General features: G+C 46.9%; 1 protein-coding gene across 2 annotated transcripts in view; it reads right to left on the reverse strand.

Moving 5' to 3' along the window:
• The window catches only part of LOC138514251 (protein phosphatase 1 regulatory subunit 42-like), an 819,071-nt gene that overhangs the window by 429,892 nt on the left and 364,892 nt on the right, over nt 1-24,287 (reverse strand). For both annotated transcript variants that reach the window (XM_069629622.1, XM_069629621.1), the window contains exons 6-7: nt 17,938-18,138; nt 12,340-12,617 (exon numbers count right to left, since the gene is read on the reverse strand). In XM_069629622.1, the coding sequence (XP_069485723.1) occupies nt 12,340-12,617; nt 17,938-18,138 (479 nt within the window). The remainder of the gene's footprint in view (nt 1-12,339; nt 12,618-17,937; nt 18,139-24,287) is intronic.

The raw sequence follows: 24,287 nt of genomic DNA on the forward strand, positions 1-24,287 counted from the left end.
CAAATAGCCCACAATGGGTGCCAATTGGTGCTCCAAAGGCACAGTCGTGACACAATCCATTTAGCTGATTATAGTACACATAGATGTTGAATTTTTGTTTCTACTGTTTATGCAAGAATCTGCTGCACTTTTTTCAAGGAACTGTTCATGTACCTGAACAACACAATTAAGAATGATTCAATATCCAAATGTTAAGATGTTTCATAATGTTGCTATATGAGAATATAATGTGACAACTGCAGAAATTAAATTAAGTGAAACACAATACTTTTATAAGAAAGGAAATATTATTGGTTATGGATTTGAAAATATACCATAGAATTAGGATGTGTTTCTCATTGAGAGTGCTGGGTATTCACAATAGATTCTTGTCTGTTGGATTTGCATATGTGTCACCTAACACAGATTCACAGAAGCAATGGTAGGAAAGCTCACTGTGCAGTGCCGGAGCGTGTAGACCGAGTACCACAACCAGAATAGCTCGCACCTCTTCTGGCTCTCGCACCAACAAGCACAAGGAGAGTCAGATCTTTGGGGAAGAACAGGAGTGGAGACGTAGGAGAGTCTGCTACATGCAATACCACAGACTGGCACAGACCAAAGCCAAAGGCTATACTTTAGCCCATAGTGCGAGAGTGAGAGACCAGAGATCCTGATCCTGGTAGTGACCAGACCCCGACAAAAGAGTAAAATGCCTGGTGAGAGCTACTATGGGCCTCATTATGACCCTGGGGCTGCCGGCCCTGTTAAACCCCTACCGCCTCATTACGAGGTCCGCTCGCGGGACCCAGTAAGGACGCCTAGTAAAACCAGGCATCCTTAGCGGGTCACGCGAGCGGCCCAGCATGCTAACAACGGGTCCGTCATTAAAAGGGCCCATTGTTAGCATGCTCCCCATTCCCATAGAGCCCTATGGGGCTCAAATGGGGATGTACCGGGACCGGGTTCCCTGAATGGGGAAATACCGGACCCTCCAAGGTTGAAATGGCCGGTATTTCCCCATTCAGGGAACCCAGACCCGGTACCCGGAATGGGGGTAGCCATGCCGCAAATAGAGGCATGGCTACCTCCATTCTTGTAATGAGGCCCTATATCTAGGCACTGGCAGAGCTCAGATCCAGGGAAAGGGAGAAGGCTACATAGTCTTCTGATGGCTATTTCTGGTACTCTGGCAGATACCGTAAGATGGAACTTGAAAGAAACAGCTAAAAGCCTGCAGAAAACTATTTCCCAGAAGCTGGGAAGAATCAGACACTGAGAGAGAACCAAGTAGACCTTGGCCCAGGAGGGCGGCCTATTGCTTGTAGGTTATAAAAACGCAGACCGACAAAACCTTAGGCAAGAGGGCAGAAATTCTTGTCAGTAGTGCTGTGTAAAATGTATCACCAGCAGGCCAGGGTGGTGACCTGTGGCAAGAGGGTGATTATATCTGAGCCTGACACTTACCCTAAATCAAACAGGGGGAACGGCTTCCTGATAGGTGACGTTAAGTAGCGATCTGTGCCATAAATCCCAGCGTCAAAAGGCGAACTGGGTACTATAGCTCAGAAACTGTAAGGGGTGTTACATTTCTGAGACTGTGATATATAGGGGCTTTAGGGAAGACCATCATTCCCATAGACAGGTCCTTGGAACTCATTCAGTTATCCCATCCTGACACTTCAGGATTGGGAATATTTGATTGCTAGTTTGATTCCCCTAAACCATTCAGGCATTAACCTCACCCAACATACTGTATTCAATAAAAGAGTTACACTTTATTTGAGACTACTACATATTTGGCTAATCCTTTGTCACACATCTTAATTCATTGCTTGCAAAAACAGGGCACGTTCACAAATTTAGCGATGGAAAGGTTCATCCGTGAAGACCTGCTCTCTAACCTTGACTCTAACATTCCCTCTGGCCTCATCCTTCTTGATCTCTCCTCTGCTTTCGACACGGTCAACCATACCATCCTGCTCAACCGTCTCTGTGACAACCTGGGTATCACCGATCAGGCTCTGGCCTGGCTGACCTCTCTCCTTTCTGATCGATCCTCCCAGGTACAACTTGGGTCCTTCCTATCCTCTATCTCCCTCTCTACCTGTGGTGTTCCCCAGGGGTCTAACCTCTCACCCTGGCTTTTCAACCAATACCTGGCAACTCTCGCCTACTGCATTTCCAATTTCTACTAAAACTTCCAGTCCTATGCTGATGACACCCAACTCATTTTCAGGCTTCCCTCAGACACTTCCTCTCCTTCCCTCATCTCTGATTGCCTAATTGCCATCCAAAATTGGTGTGCCGCCAACGATCTTTGCCTAAATGCCAACAAGAGGGTTGGGTGCGCCATACAAATAAATAAACAAACAAACATGCAAGGCTAAGAATCTCGGGGTCATCTTTGACTCCACACTTTCCTTCTCTGAACACATCTCTGACGACTCTAATCCGTCTTGATCTCTCCTCTGCTTTCGACACGGTCAACCATACCATCCTGCTCAACTGTCTCCGTAACAACCTGGGTATCACTGATCAGGCTCTGGCCTCGCTGACCTCTTTCTTTTCTTTTTTTTTTTCAAATATATTTTTATTGTTATCAACAAGTACATCGGCCGAAAGGCCCCCCAAAAAAAAGGCAACCAACATTTGATCACAAAGAAACCATTTTCCATTTTCAACAAAACCAAAGAAGAAACGAAGAAAAGAAGAGAGAAACAAAGAGCCCTTTCCCTCCCCCCCCACCCACACCTCTTCCGCGGGCCTGAGCCTGGGGGACAGCAATGAGAGGGAGACATCATCTTCCTTTGAGGAGTATAAAACAGGGGGTCTGAATTATGCAGATGTTTCCTCCTGCATGGTCTTCCAAAGGTGGCCAAAGTACACATAGAATGTTAAGGTTCAGTCTCTTTTCAGTGTTACGAGAGTACAAGCGTTGTAACTATTGCGGGGCCACTTGTGCCTCCCTGTAAAACTGCAGAAAAATGAGCAATTGCTGCTCTATGTATGTATGCGTTTCTCTCAAAATGGCAGTCAGGCTCTCCATTTCGTAAATTTCCTTTGCTTTTCTCAGCCAGTTTACTTTTGTGGGGAGGGAGGAGGCCTTCCACTTTATTGTGACTCAGACACAGGCTGCTAGTAGCAACTTCCTTGGCATGTGTGGGAGGAGCGTGTATCTATCTTCAGTGTGCTCCACACCGAAAAGAACCAGGAGGGGGGAAAGTTCTCTGTGGATGCCTTCAATCTCATGGATCCACCCCAAACTTTCCTTCCAGAACAACTGAATCCTGGGGCAGCCCCACCACTGATGCCATTACATATAGACTTGCGTGCACCCTCTCCAGCAATAGGGGGAAATGCCCTGATACATTCTAGCTAAACGTTGCAGGGTTAGGTGCCATTGTGTGAGGATTCTACAGTAATGCATTTTATATTGCATTGCAATAGATGATTTCCAAACCGCCCTGTATATGGCGTCCCAACCCGTTGGATTGCCCTCCCACTCCAAATCTCGGTTAAACTGGTCTCTGTCTGCACCTGCCAGCGGGGGAAACACAACCCTCGACATGTAATCCTCGGTGGATTCAGGGGAAGGAGGAATATCTGCGGTGTAGAGTCGCTCATAAAATTTAGCAAATAGGGCCATAATGTCCTCTGGTTTTGTCAAAATCAGGTTAAGGGGTGACCGCACTTTCAGGACCGCTCTGTCTGCTCTTTCTTTGCGGAGCCTCGCTGCTAACAGAGTGTGAGCTTTTTCCCCTCTTTCAAAATATTTCTGTTTGGTGAACCGCAGGCTGGTCAAAGCCCTGCTCTGGAGTCAGCGGCTTCCCCTTTTTCTCTTACTAAGGCCTGCTCCTTCTCTAGTATCTGTTGTCTGAGCTGGGTTTCTCTTAGCAGTTTCAACCTTTTGACTGAAGCTCCTTGTACTATTATGAGTCCTCTCGTTGTAGCTTTTGCGGCTTCCCAGAACGTAGAGATTGGGGTTTCACCGGTGTTATTTCTTTTGAAGAAATCACATATTTCTTCTTCTAGCCCTTCCCGGAAGAGCTTGTCCTTGAACAGCGTGTCGTTACAGGTCCATTGACTATCGACCGGAGCGGTCTTTCCCAAATGCAAACCAACAATGACCATGTCATGTTCTGACCATCCTACCACCTCTATCTCGGCTTCTGTGATCGGATGCTCTAGACTGGTATCTAAAAGGATATAGTCTATACGTGTGAAGGTTTGGTGAGGGTGCGAGTAAAAGTTGTAAGCTTTCCTAACCGGGTGTGCTATTCGCCAAGCATCTATAAGATGGTGGGTAGTAATCAATTGTTGGAATGATGTGTTGTCTGGTGGGGGAGGGTTCCAGTGCGGAACGAATGCCAATCTAACGTTGGAGCCATGATTTGGTTAAACCCCCCCCCCCAACAAATCAGTGGGCCTACTCTTTCCCCTTCCAAGGTGGCTAATAAATCCCTACAGAAGTTGAGCTGTTGGGTGTTTGGTGAGTAGGCTGAGCACAGTCTGATCGTAGTGGACCCCCGAGAGCCTTGTATAATTAAAAACGCCCCGCTCTGGTCCCTGCGAATGCGAGTGATGTGAAGGCCCAAAGTGGAGCGATACAGCATACCCACTCCTCCCTTTTTCCCAGCCCCGAGGCCCACAGTGACCTGCCTAGGATCCCCCCCTTTTATCTCAAATTCTGCCCGTAGCTTATATTTTGTTTCCTGGACTAACAGAATGTCCAGGTTAGCTTGTCTGAAGGTTCGCTTTAACATGGACCTTTTCTGTGGTGAATTTAGACCTTTCACATTGAACGACCCCACTCTGATTATGTCACCCCTCATCACCAGAGAGGTTATGGCTTGTCATCTGTACCTCGACTTTCCATATGAAAAACCAAATTCCATACATGCTCGGATACATTATCTCAGAGTCTGTGATCCCCACAAATTGGGCAGGCCCCGCGTACCCCTCCCCCTGTCCCTAAGAAGAACAAAGAATAGGAAAAAAGTGAAGGAAATAGAAGAGAGTGAATACATTTTCTACGTAAAAGCGAAGACACCCCATATGTGAACATAGGGCCACACAACGGCTGCAGCCCCTAAAACCTTCCGGCTAATAATCTCTCTATGGTTACTGTGCATTTGCGAACTCTTGGATCCAACTGTTTATAATGCCCAGCCCGGCAGCGGTTTTGGGTATGCTTTGAGCTGCCTTATTTTCTTTTCTTTTCTCCTCGACGTGTCCCATCAAGGAGTGTTTCATCTCTGGAACTTCTTGCCACCTCTGGTCTTGCTCTTTTGCCTCTAGGGGCCCGTGCCGCTTCTGATGAGGAGGGTATTTATTCATCAACATCTCTATATGGGCTTGCCTGCAGGTTCTTAAGTACTCCCTCCGCTTCCTCTCCTGAGGTCACCCTAAATTCCTCAGTCCCAAAAGTGAAGACCAGGGTGAATGGGTGGTTCCACCGATATCCGGGTCCCTGGTTGCACAGCCAAGAAGTGAGGGGGCCAGCATGCTCTTCTGTGGACTAGAGTGGAGGTTAATAAATCCTGGAAGATTTTAACCTTAGAATCTTCAAAGTTAATGAAGTCCAACTCTCTCGCTTTTTGAAGGATCTCTATTTTATGTTTATAGTGATGACATCTTGCTAGCACCAATCTCGGCCCACCAGGTGGGCCCACTGCCATGTGGACTCTTTCAAACTCCAGCTGGGGAGTGATCGGGGAGGGGAGAATCGAGGCAACGAGGTCCTTGACCGTCCTTCATAGGGAAGCAGGAGTCTCCCCAGGGAGTTCTTTCAGGCCTTGTATCCAGATATTAGCTCTGCTTTCCCTACTTTCGAGGTCATCCACCTTTGCTTCCAGATCCCGGTTTTGTTCTAATTCTTGAAATCGGCCCTCCGTTCTCATTTCAATAAGATCCGCAGATTGCTGGTAATTCTCTAATGCCTCTACTTTATCTTCCATTTTATTAATCTTGTCCTGTAGAATGTTGACCGTTGTGGTCATACTTGTTCTGAAGGCCTGTATTTCCCCAAGCAAGAGGCGGATGTCTGCTTTGGTGGACAGTTCTTGGTCTCCCCCTCGGATCATCTTGAGAGGAGGGCAAGGCCATTTCTGCGGATTCTCGTCGGTATTTCTGTAGTTTTTGGACTATGGCGATGACAGCGGGAGACTGCATGCAGGGCTTTCACTTGGTGATTCTCTTGGACCGCTTGCTTGTCGCTTGTGTACCATAGGCCCGCCCTTGACCTTTACAACATGCCCCAGGTTTCACAGCCCTCACCCGGTGAGGGCACTGGGCCCAGCTACGATCTTAAAGCTGCCATCGACTATGTGGCTCTTTGAGCTGGTGGCGGTCCTCCCAACCACAGTCTCACAACACGCCGGGTGGTATCTCCCTTACAAGCCACACAGGTGGGAGGAAGCGTTGGCTGCTCCAAGGTCAGGCCACCCACCTGGCCTGACGTTTAGAGTGTGTCTCCCGCTCCACGCTTGATGAGGGGGTGGAGAACCCGCCACCCCTGAGAGGCCCAAACAGAGGGCAGTGGTCAGCTACCTGTGCTTCCTTTGGCCCTATAGAAGAATCTTGAGTGTCGCCTCATACAGGGCAGAAGGTTAGTTGAGGTAACAGCAGGCGACACTGAAGGAAAACCCCCTGTGCTGCTCTCTGACAGGTGGTTTGGCCACTACTGGGTCAGTCCGCTGGGCAGGTTTGAACCATATAGGGAATTCCTCTTTGCTTGCAGGTGAATGGTCTCTGTACTAGTAAGTTCCAATGGCCTCGCCCTGCCCAACCGTCTAAGATTTAAGCGGGAGACTGTCTCAAGTGACTGTAGATGCAGCCTGGGAGCAGAACTCTATGCTGCAGCGTGTCTCTCAGTTGAGGCCGTTGTGGCCGCGACCCAGGCTGACTCCTTGATGGCAACCTGCACTTACCGGCCCCTGGGCCGACTGCCGCTCCTTCCCCACTCCTTACCTGGCAATAGAGGGTAATCATGGCCAAGTTCAGGAGGACCCCCGCATTGCTGGGCCTCTTTGTGGCTATCTGAGTCCGCCGCTCCCCAGCCAGGAGTTGCTCAAGTCGAGGCGTGCACACCACGCACACCGGGGGCTCACTGTTGGAGAGCCAGAACCCCACTCCTGCGTGATTCCAGATAACGGCTGCTGAGGTTGCTGCAGTTTGGCGATGGGGCTTCGAGTCCTGCATCCGGCCCTGAATCTTTGTGCGGACCGGGGGATGGTCAGTCCGGGGTAATTCCTTACTCACGAGTGCCATCCTTGATTCCCTTGCAGAGAGCGGCCGCAACGTTTTGCAGATGCAGGAGGAGTATAGCCACCCGGCTCGATCCTCGCCTAAGCCGCCTCAGGTCACACACCGGCACTGTGGTCCACTCAGGGCTCTCTCCAGAAGCTGCTGGGATGCTGATGCGTGGGGCACAGACCCCTCTGTCGTCCCGGCCCACGCAGCCACCTCCTCCAATACTGCTCTGGCTGGTGCAGGTCTCTCCAAGATTCGCCGGCTGTGTCTCGCACCACAGGCTATCAGTCCTCGTCAGATGGCCCCAGGACACCCGCACGAGTCGGCGCGCACATCAGTCAGCGCAGGGGCTCCGCTCCGCCGTCTCTTGGCCCTCCGAGAGGGAGCACCCCTGCAGTCTAACACAGAGGACCCCCTGGGTCAGGCACTCACGGGGCCAGGCCTCTGCGTCCCACACATTCCGTCCAGGCGGCGCTCTTTGCAGGGCTGCTGTATTCCAGGCCTTGCACGTAGTTCGGGGCGCCCCCCTGCGTCACAGCCGGAGCACCGCGCTACACTCCCGGAGGCCCCGACCCACGGTTCCGGGGCTGGCTTGCAGGCATTGTTTTCGGGTTTTCCGGGACCAATTCTGGCCGAAAATACAGCTGCAGATGCCTGGTGTCTCGGGCTTTCTGAGTGACAAATTCCGGCGTGCTGCAGGCTGGGCAGACTAAATAAATTTGCTTCTGGACGGAGGTCTAGGGGGAGCTCAGCAGTCAGGCTTCCATATAGCCTGCGCCCCCTGGTGGTCTCCCAACCTCTTTCCTTTCTGATCGACCCTCCCAGGTACAACTTGGGTCCTTCCTATCCTCTATCTCCCTATCTACCTGTGATGTTCCCCAGGGGTTTAACCTCTCGCCCTGGCTTTTCAAGCAATACCGGCCAACTCTCGCCTACTGCATTTCCATTTTCTGCTCAAACTTCCAGTACTATGCTGATGACACTCATTTTCAGGCTTTCATCAGACACGAACGACCTTTGCTTAAATGCCAACAAGACTGAGATCCTCCTCATTGGTACACCTTCACCATCCTTTCCCCGTACTCTCTGTCCGGCCTCCCTTGGCCCTCCTCCTATCCCTACCTGCGAGGCTAAGAATCTCGGGGTCATCTTTGACTCCACACTTTCCTCCTCCGGACACATCTCTGACGGCTCTAAAAAGTCAAACTTTTTTCTGCACCTCCTTAGAGGTACTCTGCCTTTCCTCTCCTTCCCTCAGAAGCTCACTGTCTCCCAAGCTCTGGTTCTCTCTAGGTTAGACTACTGTCACAGCCTCTTTCTAAATTTACCTGCCTCTACTCTCCGCTCTTTACAACTAATCCATAACAGGACTGCAAGACTTGTCCTAGGCCTCAAGCCATGGGATCGTATCTCTCCAGCTCTGAAATCCCTTCATTGGCTTCCAGAGGATGCAAGAATTAAATTTAAAACCATCTGCATTGTCCACATGGATTTCTGGGGCCTGGGCACAAAATACCTTCAACTATCCCTCTGTAAATACCTCCCCACTCGAGCCCTGCGCTCCTCTATTGCCAACCCCTTACGGGTCAGCTGTTTTTCAAAGAAACGAGCTGGGGGCAGCTCTCTGAACTCGGCTGGGGCCTCCCTTTGGAACAGCCTCCAGGCCATCTTGAAACTTGAGGAGAACCATCTTCGGTTCCGGAAGCTCCTCAAGACCTTCCTCTTCGCTTCTGCCTTTTGCCCCTCTTCTCCCCTGATGATCTGTTTTTCTCTCTCAGCACCGTGCACCTGGCCACCCTCTGTCCTTCGGGCCCAGGTACCTGATCACCCTGCCTCCCTCCCGCACTGCCTTCGGGCCACCCTTTGCACTGGGATCTGTACCCATACAGTCCCCCATTTTTCTCTGCACTTATCAGATATGATATGATATATGATATGATATGATATGATATGGCATTTGTAACGTGCCTATACACAAGTGTTTCAAAGCGCGACGAGGCAGGGAGGGGGAGAACAAGGGGAAGACAGACAACGATCCTACTAGGCCAGGTGTCATTCAGATCGCGCAAGTGCAGGGGTAGGGGGAAGGGAAAAAGTGCAAGGGGAGGGGGGAAGTGCTGATCAGGGTAAGTAGAATAAAAATAAATAAATAATAAATAAGTAGGGCCAGATGGTGGCAAGTGCAAGGTAAGTGCAGACAAGTGCTAGGAGGGGGGAGCTGTAGGGATGCAGAGACAGTCCTGCAGTGCAGGGGTTGCCAGGGAGGCAGTGCAAGTGGAGAGTGGCTGGGCCAAGGACCGAGGTCGGTGAGAGTGGCCCAGGTGCAGGTTCAGTGCAGTTTCAGTGAAGAATTTAGCAGGGGAGAGGGGGAGAGAAAGCAGAAGCAAAGAGGAAGGTTTTGAGGTGCTTCCGGAACCGAAGATGGTTCTCCTCAAGTTTCAGGGAGGCAGGAAGGCTGTTCCAGAGAGAGGCCCCTGCCGCAGAGAGAGATCTACCCCCAGCTCGTTACTTCGAGAAGCGGCTGACCCTGAGGGAGTTGGAGACAGATGAGCGGAGGGCTCGGGAAGGAAGATATTTAGGAAGAAAGAGTTGAAGGTATTTAGGCCCCAGGCCCCAGAAGGCCTTGTGGACAATGCAGAGGGTTTTGAACTTAATCCTCGCAGCCACTGGGAGCCAGTGTAGAGATTTCAGTCCTGGAGAGATATGGTCCCTGGGCTTGAGGCCAAGGACAAGTCTCGCAGTCCTGTACTGGATGAGTTGCAGAGGGCGGAGAGTGGAGGCAGGCAGATTAAGATAGAGGCTGTTACAGTAGTCCAGCTTCGAGAGAACCAGGGCTCTGGAGACCGTGAGCTTCTGGGGGAAGGAGAGGAAGGGAAGAATACCTCTGAGGAGGTGCAGCTGGTAGTGTGACTTCTTAGAGACGTCAGATATATGAGGAGAGAAGGAGAGTGTTGAGTCAAAGATGACCCCGAGGTTTTTTGCCTTGCAAGTAGGAGCAGGAAGTGGGCCAAGAGAGGCTGGCCAAAGCACTGCAGGGAAGGAGGGAGTGGGTGGGCCGATGAGTAGAATCTCAGTCTTACTGGCATTAAGGCAGAGGTCATTGGCGGCACACCATTCCTGGATAGCAGACAGTCGGAGATGAGGGAAGGAGAGGAGGAGGCCGAGGGTAGCCTGAAAATGAGCTGGGTATCGTCCGCATAGCACTGAAAGTTGGGGCAGAGAGTGGCGATGCGGTGGGCAAGGAGTTCCCTATCTGACTAATCATGCACTTACCACTTGCTGGCTGCACTTACCACTTTTTCACTGCCTTTTTTATTTACTTATTGGACTTATTATTTATTCTGTTTTTCTCCTCTGCTCCGCACTTTCCATCTCTCCCCCTTCCACGCACTTACCCCTTTTCCCCTTTCCATGCACTTGCACGTTTTTAATGTCACTGGGCTTAGTAAGATCGTTGTTTGTGTTTCTCCCTTTGCTTGGTTGCGCTCTGAAACACGTGTGTATGAGCGCTATATAAATAAAATATCATATATCATATCATATCATAGCCAACCAATTTATTTCAATGGAAAAACAAATTCGGCTCGGTTTTCGCAGCAGGAAGATTCTCGCCACCAAACACAACTCTGACATGTTGAGGGGCTCTCTCATTTTTCACAGGTATGCATAGTTAGCATCTAAGCAATGCAAAACGTGCAACGTTGGCTAAGAGGGGCATTATGCAAGCAAAAGTGTTGGCATATTACTTGAAGAATGAAGATTGGAAATGCAAATGATACCCAATTGGAGAGTATGAAACTGAGATGTGTGCTAACTGGAGAATTAAGGAAAGCCGCAAAGAGATTTTAGTGCGACATTTAAGGGGTGGAACATTGAATAGTGTGCAACAGTGCATAGCTGTCAAGGGGCTATTAGACCAAACCTTTTACTCAAAAATGAGGACCAGCTCGATGGTTCACAGTAAGGGGTAGGCAGCGGACTGTTGGGGTGTCGGTCAGGCAGAGAGTGGGACAGGGGTCCATTCTCATTGCTTACGCTTTGAACAGGCCAAACCTGTTGGACCCCTACCCTCACTATTGTTTTCAACCTCACATAAACCAGTACTTGAATTTAGCTTTCCACATTATAGAGGATTGTGTTGGCCTCACGATGTTTAGTTCTCGTCTGGAAATTAAATTCTTGCTTCCTAATTTCCTAAATTTAGGAATCGTTCTACATTCGATTAAGAAATGGCAAATACACAAGAGGATGTTTGTTCTCTTACACTATCCAGTTTCTTCTCACATTATCAACCGTATTTCAGCTTTCCTATGTAAGCAGAACAATACATTTTTCTTCTGGTGGTTGGAACACACAGCATAAAGGCAAAAACTAGGACATGTGTGTCGCTTATTCACCTTCGGGAGAATATAAAAAACCGGGACGTCAACCAAATCAGCAGTTTTTCCCAACTAAAATGAGCTTACTGGTTTGATGTGGAACTCCACGAATAATAGGTAGCTAACTGTTGTTCTGCACTGCATATGTTCCTATTACTTTTCAATACACAAAGTCAGGTCGAACTAAAACAACACCATTTAAAATCATTGGTCCTGTTATATGTAGAATGACAAGGTATGAAAAAGTGCACATTAAGACATCAGTATATGCAAAAGGTATTACATTAAATGAATGCCTCGGATTCAATTCAACCCTGGATCTAAGAACATGGGAGGCTTTGACAACCCTTAAAACAGGCACTGTGGGGCCCCTTATACTGTATAATACACCAGACACTCTCTTCAGTTTCACCCAGGCTCTATGTGTTTGCATTCTTCCCTACCATTCTCAAGCCCTTCCCTGTTTCCACCCATCTCTTCTGCTCTCTCTGATATCACCAGGCTTATTCCGGCCCCTCCAGGTCATCATTTTAAAGCTTGCATATCCAAATGAAGAACGGAGAGAAATAAATCAAATGGAGGAATTACGTACTATGATCAAATGATGATCATTGGTATGTACAATAACTGTGCTGCTGACCTTAGCCTCCACTATGTGTAATGAGAAATACTGTGGCATTTGAAAAGCTCAATAGCGCTTTGTAGGACTGATATCCATGTGGCTTACAGGATCCTGTTGTGGAGGTGGTGGATGGTGCCTTCAACGTCCTTCCTCTTTTTCTGCAGTTTTTCCATGAAGCTCTTCCTTGCAGACTCCTTCAGGTGCTCCTTCATCTGAGCCCCGTCTGGGAAGTTGAGCGCCGGATCCGGGAGCAGCAGAGACTGGTCCACAGACAAGAGCAGGGATTTGCTGGGGCTCTTCAGAAGGGCGTTATCCAGGATCTCCACCGAGGTGGACTGGGCTACGGCAGTGACGTAGCGGTTGTCTCGAGCCAGCGGGTTGCCCTTTGGCAGAAACAGGAGGAAAGAAGATAAAGGTTGAAAAATGTAATTACTAGGCCACGGTCCAAAAACCTAAAAAATCCTCTTGGCATATACATCTGTTTGAATTTGGGCCCAAAGAGTATTCAAAATGCAATACATCCATGCACATCAGTATAAAAATATCATGCCACAATGTTGAAGGAAGCATATGGAGTCTACTTGGCACACCGACCTCGAACTAATGTGAAACCGGTGGTGCCGAGAGCTTGTGTTCTAATGAAGAACACAGTTATATGAGAACGGTCCTGCTGGTAAATTGGTCCCCTCAAGAAGTTCTACCATCTTCCCAGTGTTATCAATGGAACGAAACATGGGTTATTTTTGACTGCATATTTGAGCAGTTTTTTTAATTTTACATCTATGTAGGAGCTACATTTAATTACATTTAATTACCTCATGTGGATGAACACGATTTGTTAATTTTTACGTGCTCTTAAATTTAATTTGGCAGATTGGTGATTATTTTTGCTTTAGGGTTTTATTTGTATGCATTCTTGTGATGTAATGTATAAAGTCACTTTAATAGATAGCTGCACACGTGACTTTACTGATTTTTCTAATTTTTGTGTGTTTTTATGATGAAATTACAAATCAAATGTATCTTTGTAATCCATGCTACTCACTTGACGTAAAACATTGATTGTGTTATTAGTCAGTTTAGACAGGTGAGTTATTAATTTTGTACCAGTGAACATTTCGTTCCCTTACACAGTGCAAAGGCGGTGGGGTCTCTGTTGTAAATTGTTATCTGTGCTTTTTGGGCGCGATCCCCTCTCCAGGTTTTGTCCAATGTCTTTCTTAAGGTTTTTGTTGTTACAAAGTTGAAGGAAGCATATGGAGTCATCACTGGTATGCAAACAACATTTGCTAATAAGGCAGCAAAAATTCTGTTTTAAGGACAATTATGTTGGAATTAGGAATAAGTTACACCAATACAATTCTAGGATTTACACCAAAAATAAATCTGATAACATTTTTGCATTTGGCATTCAAGTTGGAAGAAATGAATTTTGCGTTACAATTAAGACTTACAGGGAGGGGGATCATTACAGTTTCCCCAGTTTGGAAAAAATGACGGTAAAATAGCCAGTAATTCCAGACCGGTGAAACACAAGTTTGTCGGTGGGGGCCACATATCTACCTCCAGGCCTGCCCTGCCAGTTGATTAGGCCCCCACTGGCATAAAAACTACACAATTACCAGCACCGGTGCTACTGGTACTACCAGTGCCGATAATTGTGGCAATCCACTCCATGGAGTCCTATGGGACTCCATGGAATGGGGGGTTACCAGCATTCCCACTGCTCGTAATATCCCGGTAATACCGGAATATCAGGCCGCGGTAATGCTAATTCAATTTTGGTGGCATCCTCCCGGAATTACCGGTGGGATCCCAGCAAACTCGGAATGGAGGCCACAGACTGAGGGACGGTTCATTACTGTGGGATAATGACCTGCCCCCATGTTATTGCTTGAGGCAAAGCGGGTGGAATAAGTACGGGAAAGGTAATTATCTCATGTGTTTTGATTGTGGGGGAAAAATGGGCACACATAAGTGACTTGTAAATGTTAAATGGATTAACATGGATCAAGTAACAATAAGATTCCTGTGTCCCTTTACAAAGCTGAAGAGAATTGTTTCTGTGCTGCTTGTCAGGATGCTGCTTAAGGCACAATGTTTGGATGTAGATCTATCCTAAGGCTTATGGACTGCATTATTAATCAATAAACCCAGAGTGGCGGGGGCTTTACCACATGAGTTAAAACCTAGGGGCCGAGATACAGGCCCTCAATGTGAGCTCCGGTGCTTTACCAGACCCAGTAAAGCCCCCGCCCATCAAGGTTTATTGCTATTTGCATTCCGGCATGCTTACCAGGATGCTAATAGTTTTTTTCTTAAGTTGAGAAACAACACGATTGCCTTTTCTCTACTTAAAAAATAAAACTTCAAACCAAGATGGCCACCATGGTCAAGTGAGAAGAGAACTACACATAGTCCCTTCTCACTTTCCATATTGACCATTCCGGTGGCAGGGAAGCGCTGGAGCACTGAATGTTTCAGGCTCCTACGAGGGACTTGGAAGTTTTAGGTAAGTGGGGTACGGGTTGGGCATGGGGGAGTGGGCAGAAGAGGTGGAAATTGAGGGCGGGTGTGAGAAGGAAGGGGGCTCAGGAGTACTTACCTGCTGCTGAACTGTGAAGAGGGTGCCCTTCCACTTCTGACGGTTAGGAAAGTGGTATTTACCATGAGGTAAAGCCCCCATTCTTAGCTTTCTTATTTAAATGCTGTCTCCCTCCCCACCCCTCTGGGCTGCTACTGCTGGTTAGAACTATAAAGGACGCAGTTTGAAACATTGAGCATTTCCAGCTGGAGTGCAACATTGGCCGGCGTCAAAACATATATTGCACTGCAGAGGCATTCAATTTGTTATTGCACAGCCAAGGCAATATTATTGACTGCACCAAAGAAGCATGAAAGTGTACATTGAAATACATGCAAAAATGGAGTGGGGCTAGGCACTATGACTATATGTTATAGACTACATCTTTACATTTAATCAACTAGACATTCTGAAAAGAATATTTAAAAATGTAAAATTATCTTTTGTAAATCATATCCAGTATGTAAAGCAGCACATTGAGCTCAAATTACTACAAATCATGAAAAAATGGCAAGTATTCTTGGTTGTCATTTTGTATAATGTCCCAGATGCCTTGTTCACTTTAACAGCTAACACACCTGTTGCAAACGCTCAGAGAGATGGTTATAAACGGCAAGCAGACAAGGAGGTTCTCCTATTTAACCATTTTACTAGGTTTTGTTAAATATGTGTCACTTTGGTGACACCTAGGGGAGCAACAACTATTTGTACGGATAGTTTTAGATGACAAACACACGTATCTTAGTAATTTGTCATTAGGAAGTCCTTTCATATATTTCTGGTGTTGTGATTTTCTGAAAGGTGAACATTCTGCATGTGCCATGGTTGCAAATGGCTGCCTCTGCTGTCGGATGGAAAGGAAAGTGTTCCAGATGTCGGAGGCTTAAGAGAACAAGGCCTGTTTCGCTCTACTTTATTTGTTTGAAAGGTGGGTTTGTTTCTGGATCCATGGTTCCTTCATAGCATCATGATTCGGATCTCATATATGTGTCTAGGAGTTCAATTAAGTGTGAACGGGTCATCGCCTTAGTGGACTAGACCATGTGTCTGCAACCTGTGGCTCTCTAGGTGTTTTAGACTACAACTCCCATGAACCCTCGGCATTAACTATGGCAGCTAGGGTGATGGGAGTTGTAGTCCAAATCATCAGGTGAGCCATAGGTTGCAGATCCCTGGCCTAGACAAGCACGGTTGGTTTCACTAAAGGTGTAGGCCGAAGGCAAAACCAACTAACACATATCTGGTTACTGTGGGGGCAACACTAGTCAATCTTGCAAAATTCCACCAAAAACAGGAGCGGTCCCTTGCCCAATCATAAGGCACTCAGATGTCCTTTGGAGTCCCTGCCTCCTACACCAGCTTCAGCAGTGTGTCTACAGCGGTCACGCAGCATGATCACTGAATGCAAATGGATAAGCCCATTACCTTCTCATTTGCGGGAACTTAAGAGATATGATGAAGAACTAAACGTTTAATGGTGAAACTGAGATACTTCAGCTAAATCAACAGATACAAAGTAAGCTCCAAGGAAAGGAAACACCCAGGTTCAACAGGCCACTGTGAAGCGCACATTGCGTGTATCGTGGTCCCAAGAAAAGAAATACCCAAGGACCTTATGTAGCCAGCTCAGAGGTCACATTAACCAATCCCAGCTGCCAGCAAAATCAGGTGTATGGGAAGGAACCCACGGGGATGCACACTCGTAGGCCTTGACAGATAGACCTAACTGTGGGCCTCTGCTTTGATACCCGTGTACAAACAGTGAGAAGAGGGAATCTCCGGTTCACATTCATTGCCTCTGGACTCAGTTCTGCAGCGGAGGCAATGCCGATGCATGCACTGTCCGGCAAACAAAGAAGGCAAGGAGACCCTGGTATGCTCATTGGAACCCAGACGGTAAGGTGGAAGACCACAGACTCCGGCTCTGCTTGACTGTGCTGGTGCTTGCACCAGTTATCCTCACCATTGCCCCCATGCCTAGTGTGCAACACAAGCGGGCATCTGACTTTACAGGCTGGTAGACGAGAAAGGGAGGCTAGCTCTCTATAGAAGTATGACCAGATGATTCTCCCCGCAACTAACCACAGCAAACTCAGAACACAGTCATTACACAGACCATTTTCACAACCTGTAACCTTCTTAGGTTTAATGGAGAGGGCAGGGCAGACCGGTCACAAAAAGAATGACATTGGGGGTCGTTACAAATTTGGCGGTATTCTGCCTGTACTACCAGTGGGTTACCGGCAAACCTGGCAAACCTGGCTTACCGTTATCAGCACCCGATATCCCGGTGTTACCAGGCAACGGCAGTAAGTTTACATTCCATTGAGTCCATGGTATGGGATTGACGCAATTACTGGTACTGGTAGTACCAGAGCCGGTGATTGTGACAATTATTTGCTGGTAGGGGGCTAAACATCCAGCAGGTCAAGCCTGCCGGTAGTTCACTGCCTCTACCAGCAAACTCGTAGTGTTCCGGCAAACTCAGAGTTTTCCGTAATGCCAGAGCTGGTACTAGTGGCATTCTTTCCGGAATTTTTACCAGACTGGCACACTCGTAATGGCCCCCATTGTACGTGAAAACCAGGGCCTGCACCATGCTACTTTAAATGCCTGGCACGCCAACGTATGTCAGGAAAAGGCACTGCAATCAGGCAAATGTGATCTAATTAGAATCGCACACTAAAATCCATAAGTAATTCAACATTGCCCAAACTAACCAATGAGTCTGATCTCTGCACGCCTGCGTGTTATCATAGCTTGATCCTTATGGGGAGCTACCAGCAACGTAGCAAGATGCACCATAAACTGTACTTTAAACCTATGAGAAGCTTGGAACCCCTTAATAAGTTATTTTGCACACTATAATTTAACTTTGAATAAACAAATAAAAGATCTTTAATAGAAACAGGGGAGACAACAACCGATGGAGAACATGATTTAGGATGGAGAAAGGAACAAAAGAAGACTGAGTGCAGGAATGAAGAGGGAAAGTTGAGGGTGTAGTTTGAGAGCAAGAACAAGGAGGAATATTTGAGGGAACAGGACGAGGGTAAGACAGGAAGAGGAGGGGGCCTTAGCGAGTTTCATGGACAGCCAATGGACAGCAGCTTCCTCACCTTCAGCTTTAGCTGCTTGAGCCGGTGGAGCCCTCGGAGCACCTGCAGGGACTGCAGCAGGAACTGAAGGTCGTTGTTGGAGGCATCCAAGATGTTGAGTGTCACCGTTGCGGACAGGTGTAGCAGGCTGGAGATCTCATTGTTCTGAACGTAGAGCTCATGCAAGCAGGGGAGGTTCTGAATCCCATCCAAAGATTTCAACTGCAAGGTGCGAGAAACACTATGCACATTAAACACATCACCCTATTCAAGATGCCCCCCCCTCCACTTCTTCAAAGTAATATCCCTAGTGTGTATAGGTATAGTGTTTTATATACCTCAAACCTAGCTACAAGGCAGCAGAGAGCTAAACATGTAAAAGGATGACACAGGAATAGTGTTGCTCCCTCCGAGTTGCGGGTTAGAGGTTGAAGACGGGTTGTGGTATGAGAAAGGGTCGTAGAGAGTAGTCACCTGGGGGGCAAAGGCGACATTTAAGTGTTGCTCATTACATGACGGGTAGTGTGAGGGGTCAGAAATGATGGCACAAGGATGTGTTATTCTGAATCAAAGATATTTTAAGTAATTAAAAATGGGTTGGAAAAATGCCTTTCTAGCCCTATTCTAAAGAGGAACTTGCCTATCTAAAAACTAAAACTAAGGATCTGTCAGTGTCAGGATGTCAGTAACTGAAAAACCACCCTTGTGTCCAAAACAACCTATCCTGACCCTCACACTTATTAAACAAACAACAAATGGTGCAAGGAAATGTCTTTAACTTAAAACCTGATGTTAGAAACAGTGTAAGAATGACTTCAATGAAAATATTTTCCAAGGAGAGCAGAGTCCCCTTCCCCTAGTTTCTTAAACAGGATGGCAAAATGTCTTTTTTTAACTAAGAGTTCCTTGGTGTCTTTATTGGACTCACAAACGTCTTATGCAACCAAAATGTTCTGTTCAAGCAAAATGTTCTGGAACAGTCTTTCTGTAAGAGTTGTTGTATCTCGGTAGATGACCTGGTATACTTCTCTGCCAGGAATATTAATACAACTTTCCACTGTCTGGTGTACTCGCCTGCCAGGACTTCTCTTTAGGATTCTCAGATCACCTGGTGTACTTTCTTGCCAGAAATCTGTGAAAAATCTCAACAGCTTAGTATACATGCCTGCCAGGACTCTTTGTACAACTTCAACTTCCTGGTATACTCGCCTACCGGGACTTCTTATGTGTTTCATAGTTCTAAGATTCAACTTCAGATGCCTGGGGTATTCACCTGCCAGAGCTCTTATGTATTTCCCAGTTCTTTGATATACCATAGTAGTGTAATAAAAATCAAGTTCAACGCGGTATGAAGGAACACACTTATCAGCTGCAAGAGTGGCACTGTAAAAAGGGGAGGGGCTATTTCTGAAATGTGTGAAATAAAATGCTTAATAAAACTAATCCATAAATACAGGGGCACAGGTAAGTATAATCAAACTTAGTGGTAGAATTAAATGCTGTAAATAGGCCTTAAAAGCTTGCTTTTGTAGAAAATGTGTTCACATTTTGTGTGAGGCAAAGGCCGATGTGGCTGGTGATTTAGTGCAGAGTCTGTGATCCCAGGCCAGCGCTGAGCGAAGTATACAGTGGTTGTTATTTTTCGATATCATAGAATAGAGCTCACAGGGTCCGCCAACAAATAATGAATACATGACCATTTTATAATTCAAATCATTTATGAAATACGATTTTCTAATGAAGCCAAAAGGAACAACAGTGGTTTCAAATTGCCCCATAGAACATCCTCGCTGAGAAACGGGTTAGAGTGTCCCCGATATGCAACATTTGTATAGCAGTAGGTCTGTGGTTCAAGGCTCTGGTGGTGTCATGGTGGAAAACAATTCTAATGAGCGTCAGGATGAGGCGAACAGGGCAGTTGATTAAAGTTCCGCTGGTCATCTCAAATGTTGCAATGACTTAACTTTGTGCTGTGGGAATTGGGGGTGGATTGTGACGTCACAGGTGGTAATTGAGGATGTGTGGGAAGGTTTGTGGACCCAATAATTAAACACAATTTATGCTTTTCTATAAGGGTTCAAAGTGCGAAGTCCAATCAGCTTTGTGTGGGGAGATTTATTCATGTCGAACGACTCTGAATACTAACTACTTGCATTGTATACAAGTTCTAACCTTAGGGGCTTTTGTTTGACAGTACCTTTTCATGTTTGAATTTGCTGTCCCAGCTGCGTGTGGGGCCCTGAATTAAACTGTGTTAATTCTTGCACCAGCGTACACTCCTTTTTGACTACTTTTGAAATATTCTGGTGAGTATTACGAGGCGGCCGCATAGCATGTACCATGTGCTGCTTGGTATATCTACCTGTGTTAATATTTTGCTTAAAAATACTTGCTCTTCCTTTCCCAATGGGCTCTTCTGCTTTGCTGGCTCTGACGGTGTGATTCGTGTTCAGGACCCCCAACGTGACTGGCAACGTCTCCTTCTGCATGGCTCGCTGTACCTCTCTCTTCCATAGTGTGGTCGCCATTTTTAAATGTCCGCTCATTGCAGGTTTTGAAAAACAACTACTAAAACTGCTACCTTTTTTGTATTTTTGCAAGAAACTTAGGGTTGGTCACCTAAGTTACCTGGGTGAACCCAGACGTGGACCCTTTGCTCACTGTGCTCAGAGAGGCACAGCTCCACCACACTGATGAGGCCCAACAAGGCTGAAACACGTGTCTGGGGTTGCTGTTGGAGCTCTTGTTCAAAGGAGGTTTGCCTGGCATTTCAGTGCTGGTCTGCCCTTGTGGGCGGGACAAAGACTAATATGCAAATGTCTATTGCTCCTTTGTGAAAAGTACAGTGAGCAAAAAACAATGGCTGCAGACTCTCAAAGTGGGTAAAAAGCACTGAACAGGTTTTCATGCCATGTTCTTTCTAGAGAGGGGTGCCTGCTACTTTATTTGTATTTTTGCAAGGAACTAGGGGTGGGTCACCCTAAGTTACCTGGGGGAACCCAGACATGGAACCCTTGCTCACTGCTCAGAGAGACACAGCGCCACCACACTGACGAGGCCCAACAAGGCTGAAACACGTGTCTGGGGTTGCTGTTGGAACTCTTGTTCAAAGGAGGTTTGCCTGGCATTTCAGTGCTGGTCTGCCCTTGTGGGCGGGACAAAGACTAATATGCAAATGGCTATTGCTCCTTTGTGAAAAGTACAGTGAGCAAAAAACAATGGCTGCAGACTCTCAAAGTGGGTAAAAACCACTGAACAGGTTTTTATGCCATGTTCTTTCTAGAGAGGGGTGCCTGCTACTTTATTTGTATTTTTGCAAGGAACTAGGGGTGGGTCACCCTAAGTTACCTGGGGGAACCCAGACATGGAACCCTTGCTCACTGATCAGAGAGACACAGCGCCACCTCACTGATGAGGCCCAACAAGGCTGAAACATGTGTCTGGGGTTGCTGTTGGTACTCTTGTTCAAAGGAGGTTTGCCTGGCATTTTTGGTGCTGGACTGCCCTTGTGGGTGGGACAAAGACTGATATGCAAATGGCTATTCCTTCTTTGTGAAAAGTACAGTGACCAAAAAGCAATGGCTGCAGACTCTCAAAGTGGGTAAAAACCACTGAACAGGTTATCATGCCATGTTCTTTCTAGAGAGAGGTGCCTACTACCTTTTTGTATTATTGAAAAACAACTAGTCTGCATGTTATACTTCAAGCTCCTGTCACTCTGCACAAACATCCTTTTCCTCCTCTTCCTCTTCCTCCTCCACCTCCTCCTCCTCCTCCTCCTCCTCCTCCTCTCAGTACCTGAGTGGTTGTGGGAGTTGATGTCCATAACTTTCTTTGAGCTTTCAATTCCTGGATGGGTTTTCTCTCAGATTATACAAAAAGGCACATCGGGATTAGAGGTCATGGTTACCTTTGGACTCTTAACCCTTAAGTGGGGTTTCTCCTGGACTTTACAAAAAGGAACATCAAGAACAAAAGGTGTTATATGTGAATTATAAGTGATTGGGTGGAAAGTGGGGGCCTGACTAGAATGATGAAGAAAAAAGGTTTCTTGACTTCCTCTACAGGGGTAATCATTATCTGACAATAGGCCATTAAGAGTTTAGGGGGTCTTACTCATGGGAAAGGGGGGGGGACACTGTGACTCCTCCAATTAAGTCATAACATCTCCCTGGTAGTTGTCTCCCCCATGTGATCCTCCCTCATGTAACTGCTCCCAGGGTCAGGATCAGGTAGCGGCTGCCGTCCCCTGGCCACATGGGAGGAGGTTCCCACTGGGGAATCTGTGATGATTCCACTGGATTCATTACAAGTAGGTAGAACAATTGTGCCCTTTGTATGTTTCATCTACTTCTATGTAGTCAATTCTACTCCCTGCTCTATTGCCCCACTGGCTTTTATGGGGGGGTCCCTCCCCATACCTCCTTATCACTACCAACTAACCTTTCTCTCTGACACCTATGTATTCTCTATACCTTCCAAAATGGCATGCTATTATCCAGGTTTCATGTAAGCGTGTGTTTGCTCTTTTTGGCTGAACCCTGTTTGAAGAAAAACCATACTCACCCATCTATCTGGCAACAAGTCATTATTTCTGCATAAAACAGTTGGCGAGAAAATGCAAACTGACATAAATTAGTGCACACTCACACAACCATGCAAATACAAGGGGGTGGTTAAGCGGATTGCAATGTGGTGACTGGAATAGCAGGAAGTTCGGGTTGTTGTTGTATCCCAGGCAAACTTTCTCAGGACAAGAAAGGTGTCTGATCACATGAGTGTTCTGGGGATAAAAGGAGAGTGGTGTGACAAATCTGGAAACTTAGTCCCTTCTTCCCAAGGGGGAGCTACCCCTTTGGGGGGCTAGGAAGGTAAGCGCATTAAGCAAAACCCTCCCTAGGGTTTTGGGAAAGCAGACCTCACTGAATTGACTCCCCTCCAAGGACTCAGATTCCCATGGGGAAGTCCCTATACACCAGAGATTATCTGCATGCATGGGAGCCAGAGATACTGACAAGACATATATGCGTATGCCTCAAGATAATAATATGGACAATCCCTTGTTGTGCTTGGTTTAAAGTAATAATGAACTTTACACCTGTTTGACAATCTGTGCTGAGAGTCACATGCTTTCTCATTGCAGGAGCGAGGATAAAGGACTAACGACCCTTGAATGGAGGAGGAGAGACCATCCGTAGAGGAGAGTCTCCAATGGGAGTACATCAACGAGGGCAGAGCTGAATTGCACAGCGCAGCCAGATGGGGCAGGGAGGGAGGTGAACACCAAAGGAAGACACTGCCGCCCTGATACAGGTGTATACTGTGGCTGAAAAGCCAAGGCCAAGCAATGCAAAGCTTATCTTGAGGCGTGCCCACACCAAGGACGTGGTGGGCCTGGACCCGGTGCCCGTGAACGAAAATAGAGACCGAGGGAGGAGTGAGTCCTCCACTCCTAACAAGATTGCAGAAAGGTGATAGAATGCCACGATGAGCAAAATGTGCTCGTAGCCAAACCAGAAGACGGACAAGCTGAAAAGAGACACACCCTCACTGGCGCAGAGCCTGAAATGCAGAAGGTATGGGGGTTGCCCAGGTTAAGGGGAAGAAAGAGAGAAGGGTTACGAGAGCCCTAGGAACCAGAGGAGGATAAACTTCCTGAAGGGTCCCAAAAACTCACAAGAGTGGAGAGAATCACAAGTAGAAAAAAGGGGTTACTGATACCGCAGAGAGCTAAGAAAAGTATTGCAAGAAGAGAGCCAGAGAGGTCCAATAAAGGGAGCCAGAGAGGTCCTATTAAGAAAGCAAAGAAAGAGATGAGGGGAGCCCGGAAGCACCCAAACCCAGAATCTAGTGGGAAGAAAACACCACAAGTGGTGGAAAGGGATCAGGGAAATATCCCTCCATCTAAAGAACATTGGCCATTTTGTTTTCTCTGGAATTTTTTGGTTGTTGAAGTTGGGAAACTTGAGAAACTGTGAAATGATATGATATCATTCCATATCATATGATATCATATCATAAATAAGGAGAACTGTCAAATTTAGGAATTCAGAGCCAGGGGAAATTCATGGAGAAGCTGTGAAATGTTTTCTGTTATTTTGTCTAAGTGATAGCGTCAGTTTAGTGGATAGGTTTGGACGGAGGACTCATTTTCTTTGGACTATTCACGAGCACCTTAGCTTAGTTTGATAGGAAGTAAACTCCCCTTTAGCAATCGGGTTAGTGAGGCTTTTTCTTCTTCTTTTAAGATGAATAAAGATATGTAAGATGTATGTCCTCTGGTCCGAGTCCTTCTTCTGGTTTGCCACAGCAGTTAGAGAGCAGCTCTGAAGAAATCTCCAAAGAACAGAAAGTGTAACGGATCCATGAAA

The sequence above is a fragment of the Ambystoma mexicanum genome, chromosome 12 (genome assembly GCF_040938575.1).
Source record: "Ambystoma mexicanum isolate Mex_15411 chromosome 12, UKY_AmexF1_1, whole genome shotgun sequence".
NCBI classification, from domain to species: domain Eukaryota; kingdom Metazoa; phylum Chordata; class Amphibia; order Caudata; family Ambystomatidae; genus Ambystoma; species Ambystoma mexicanum.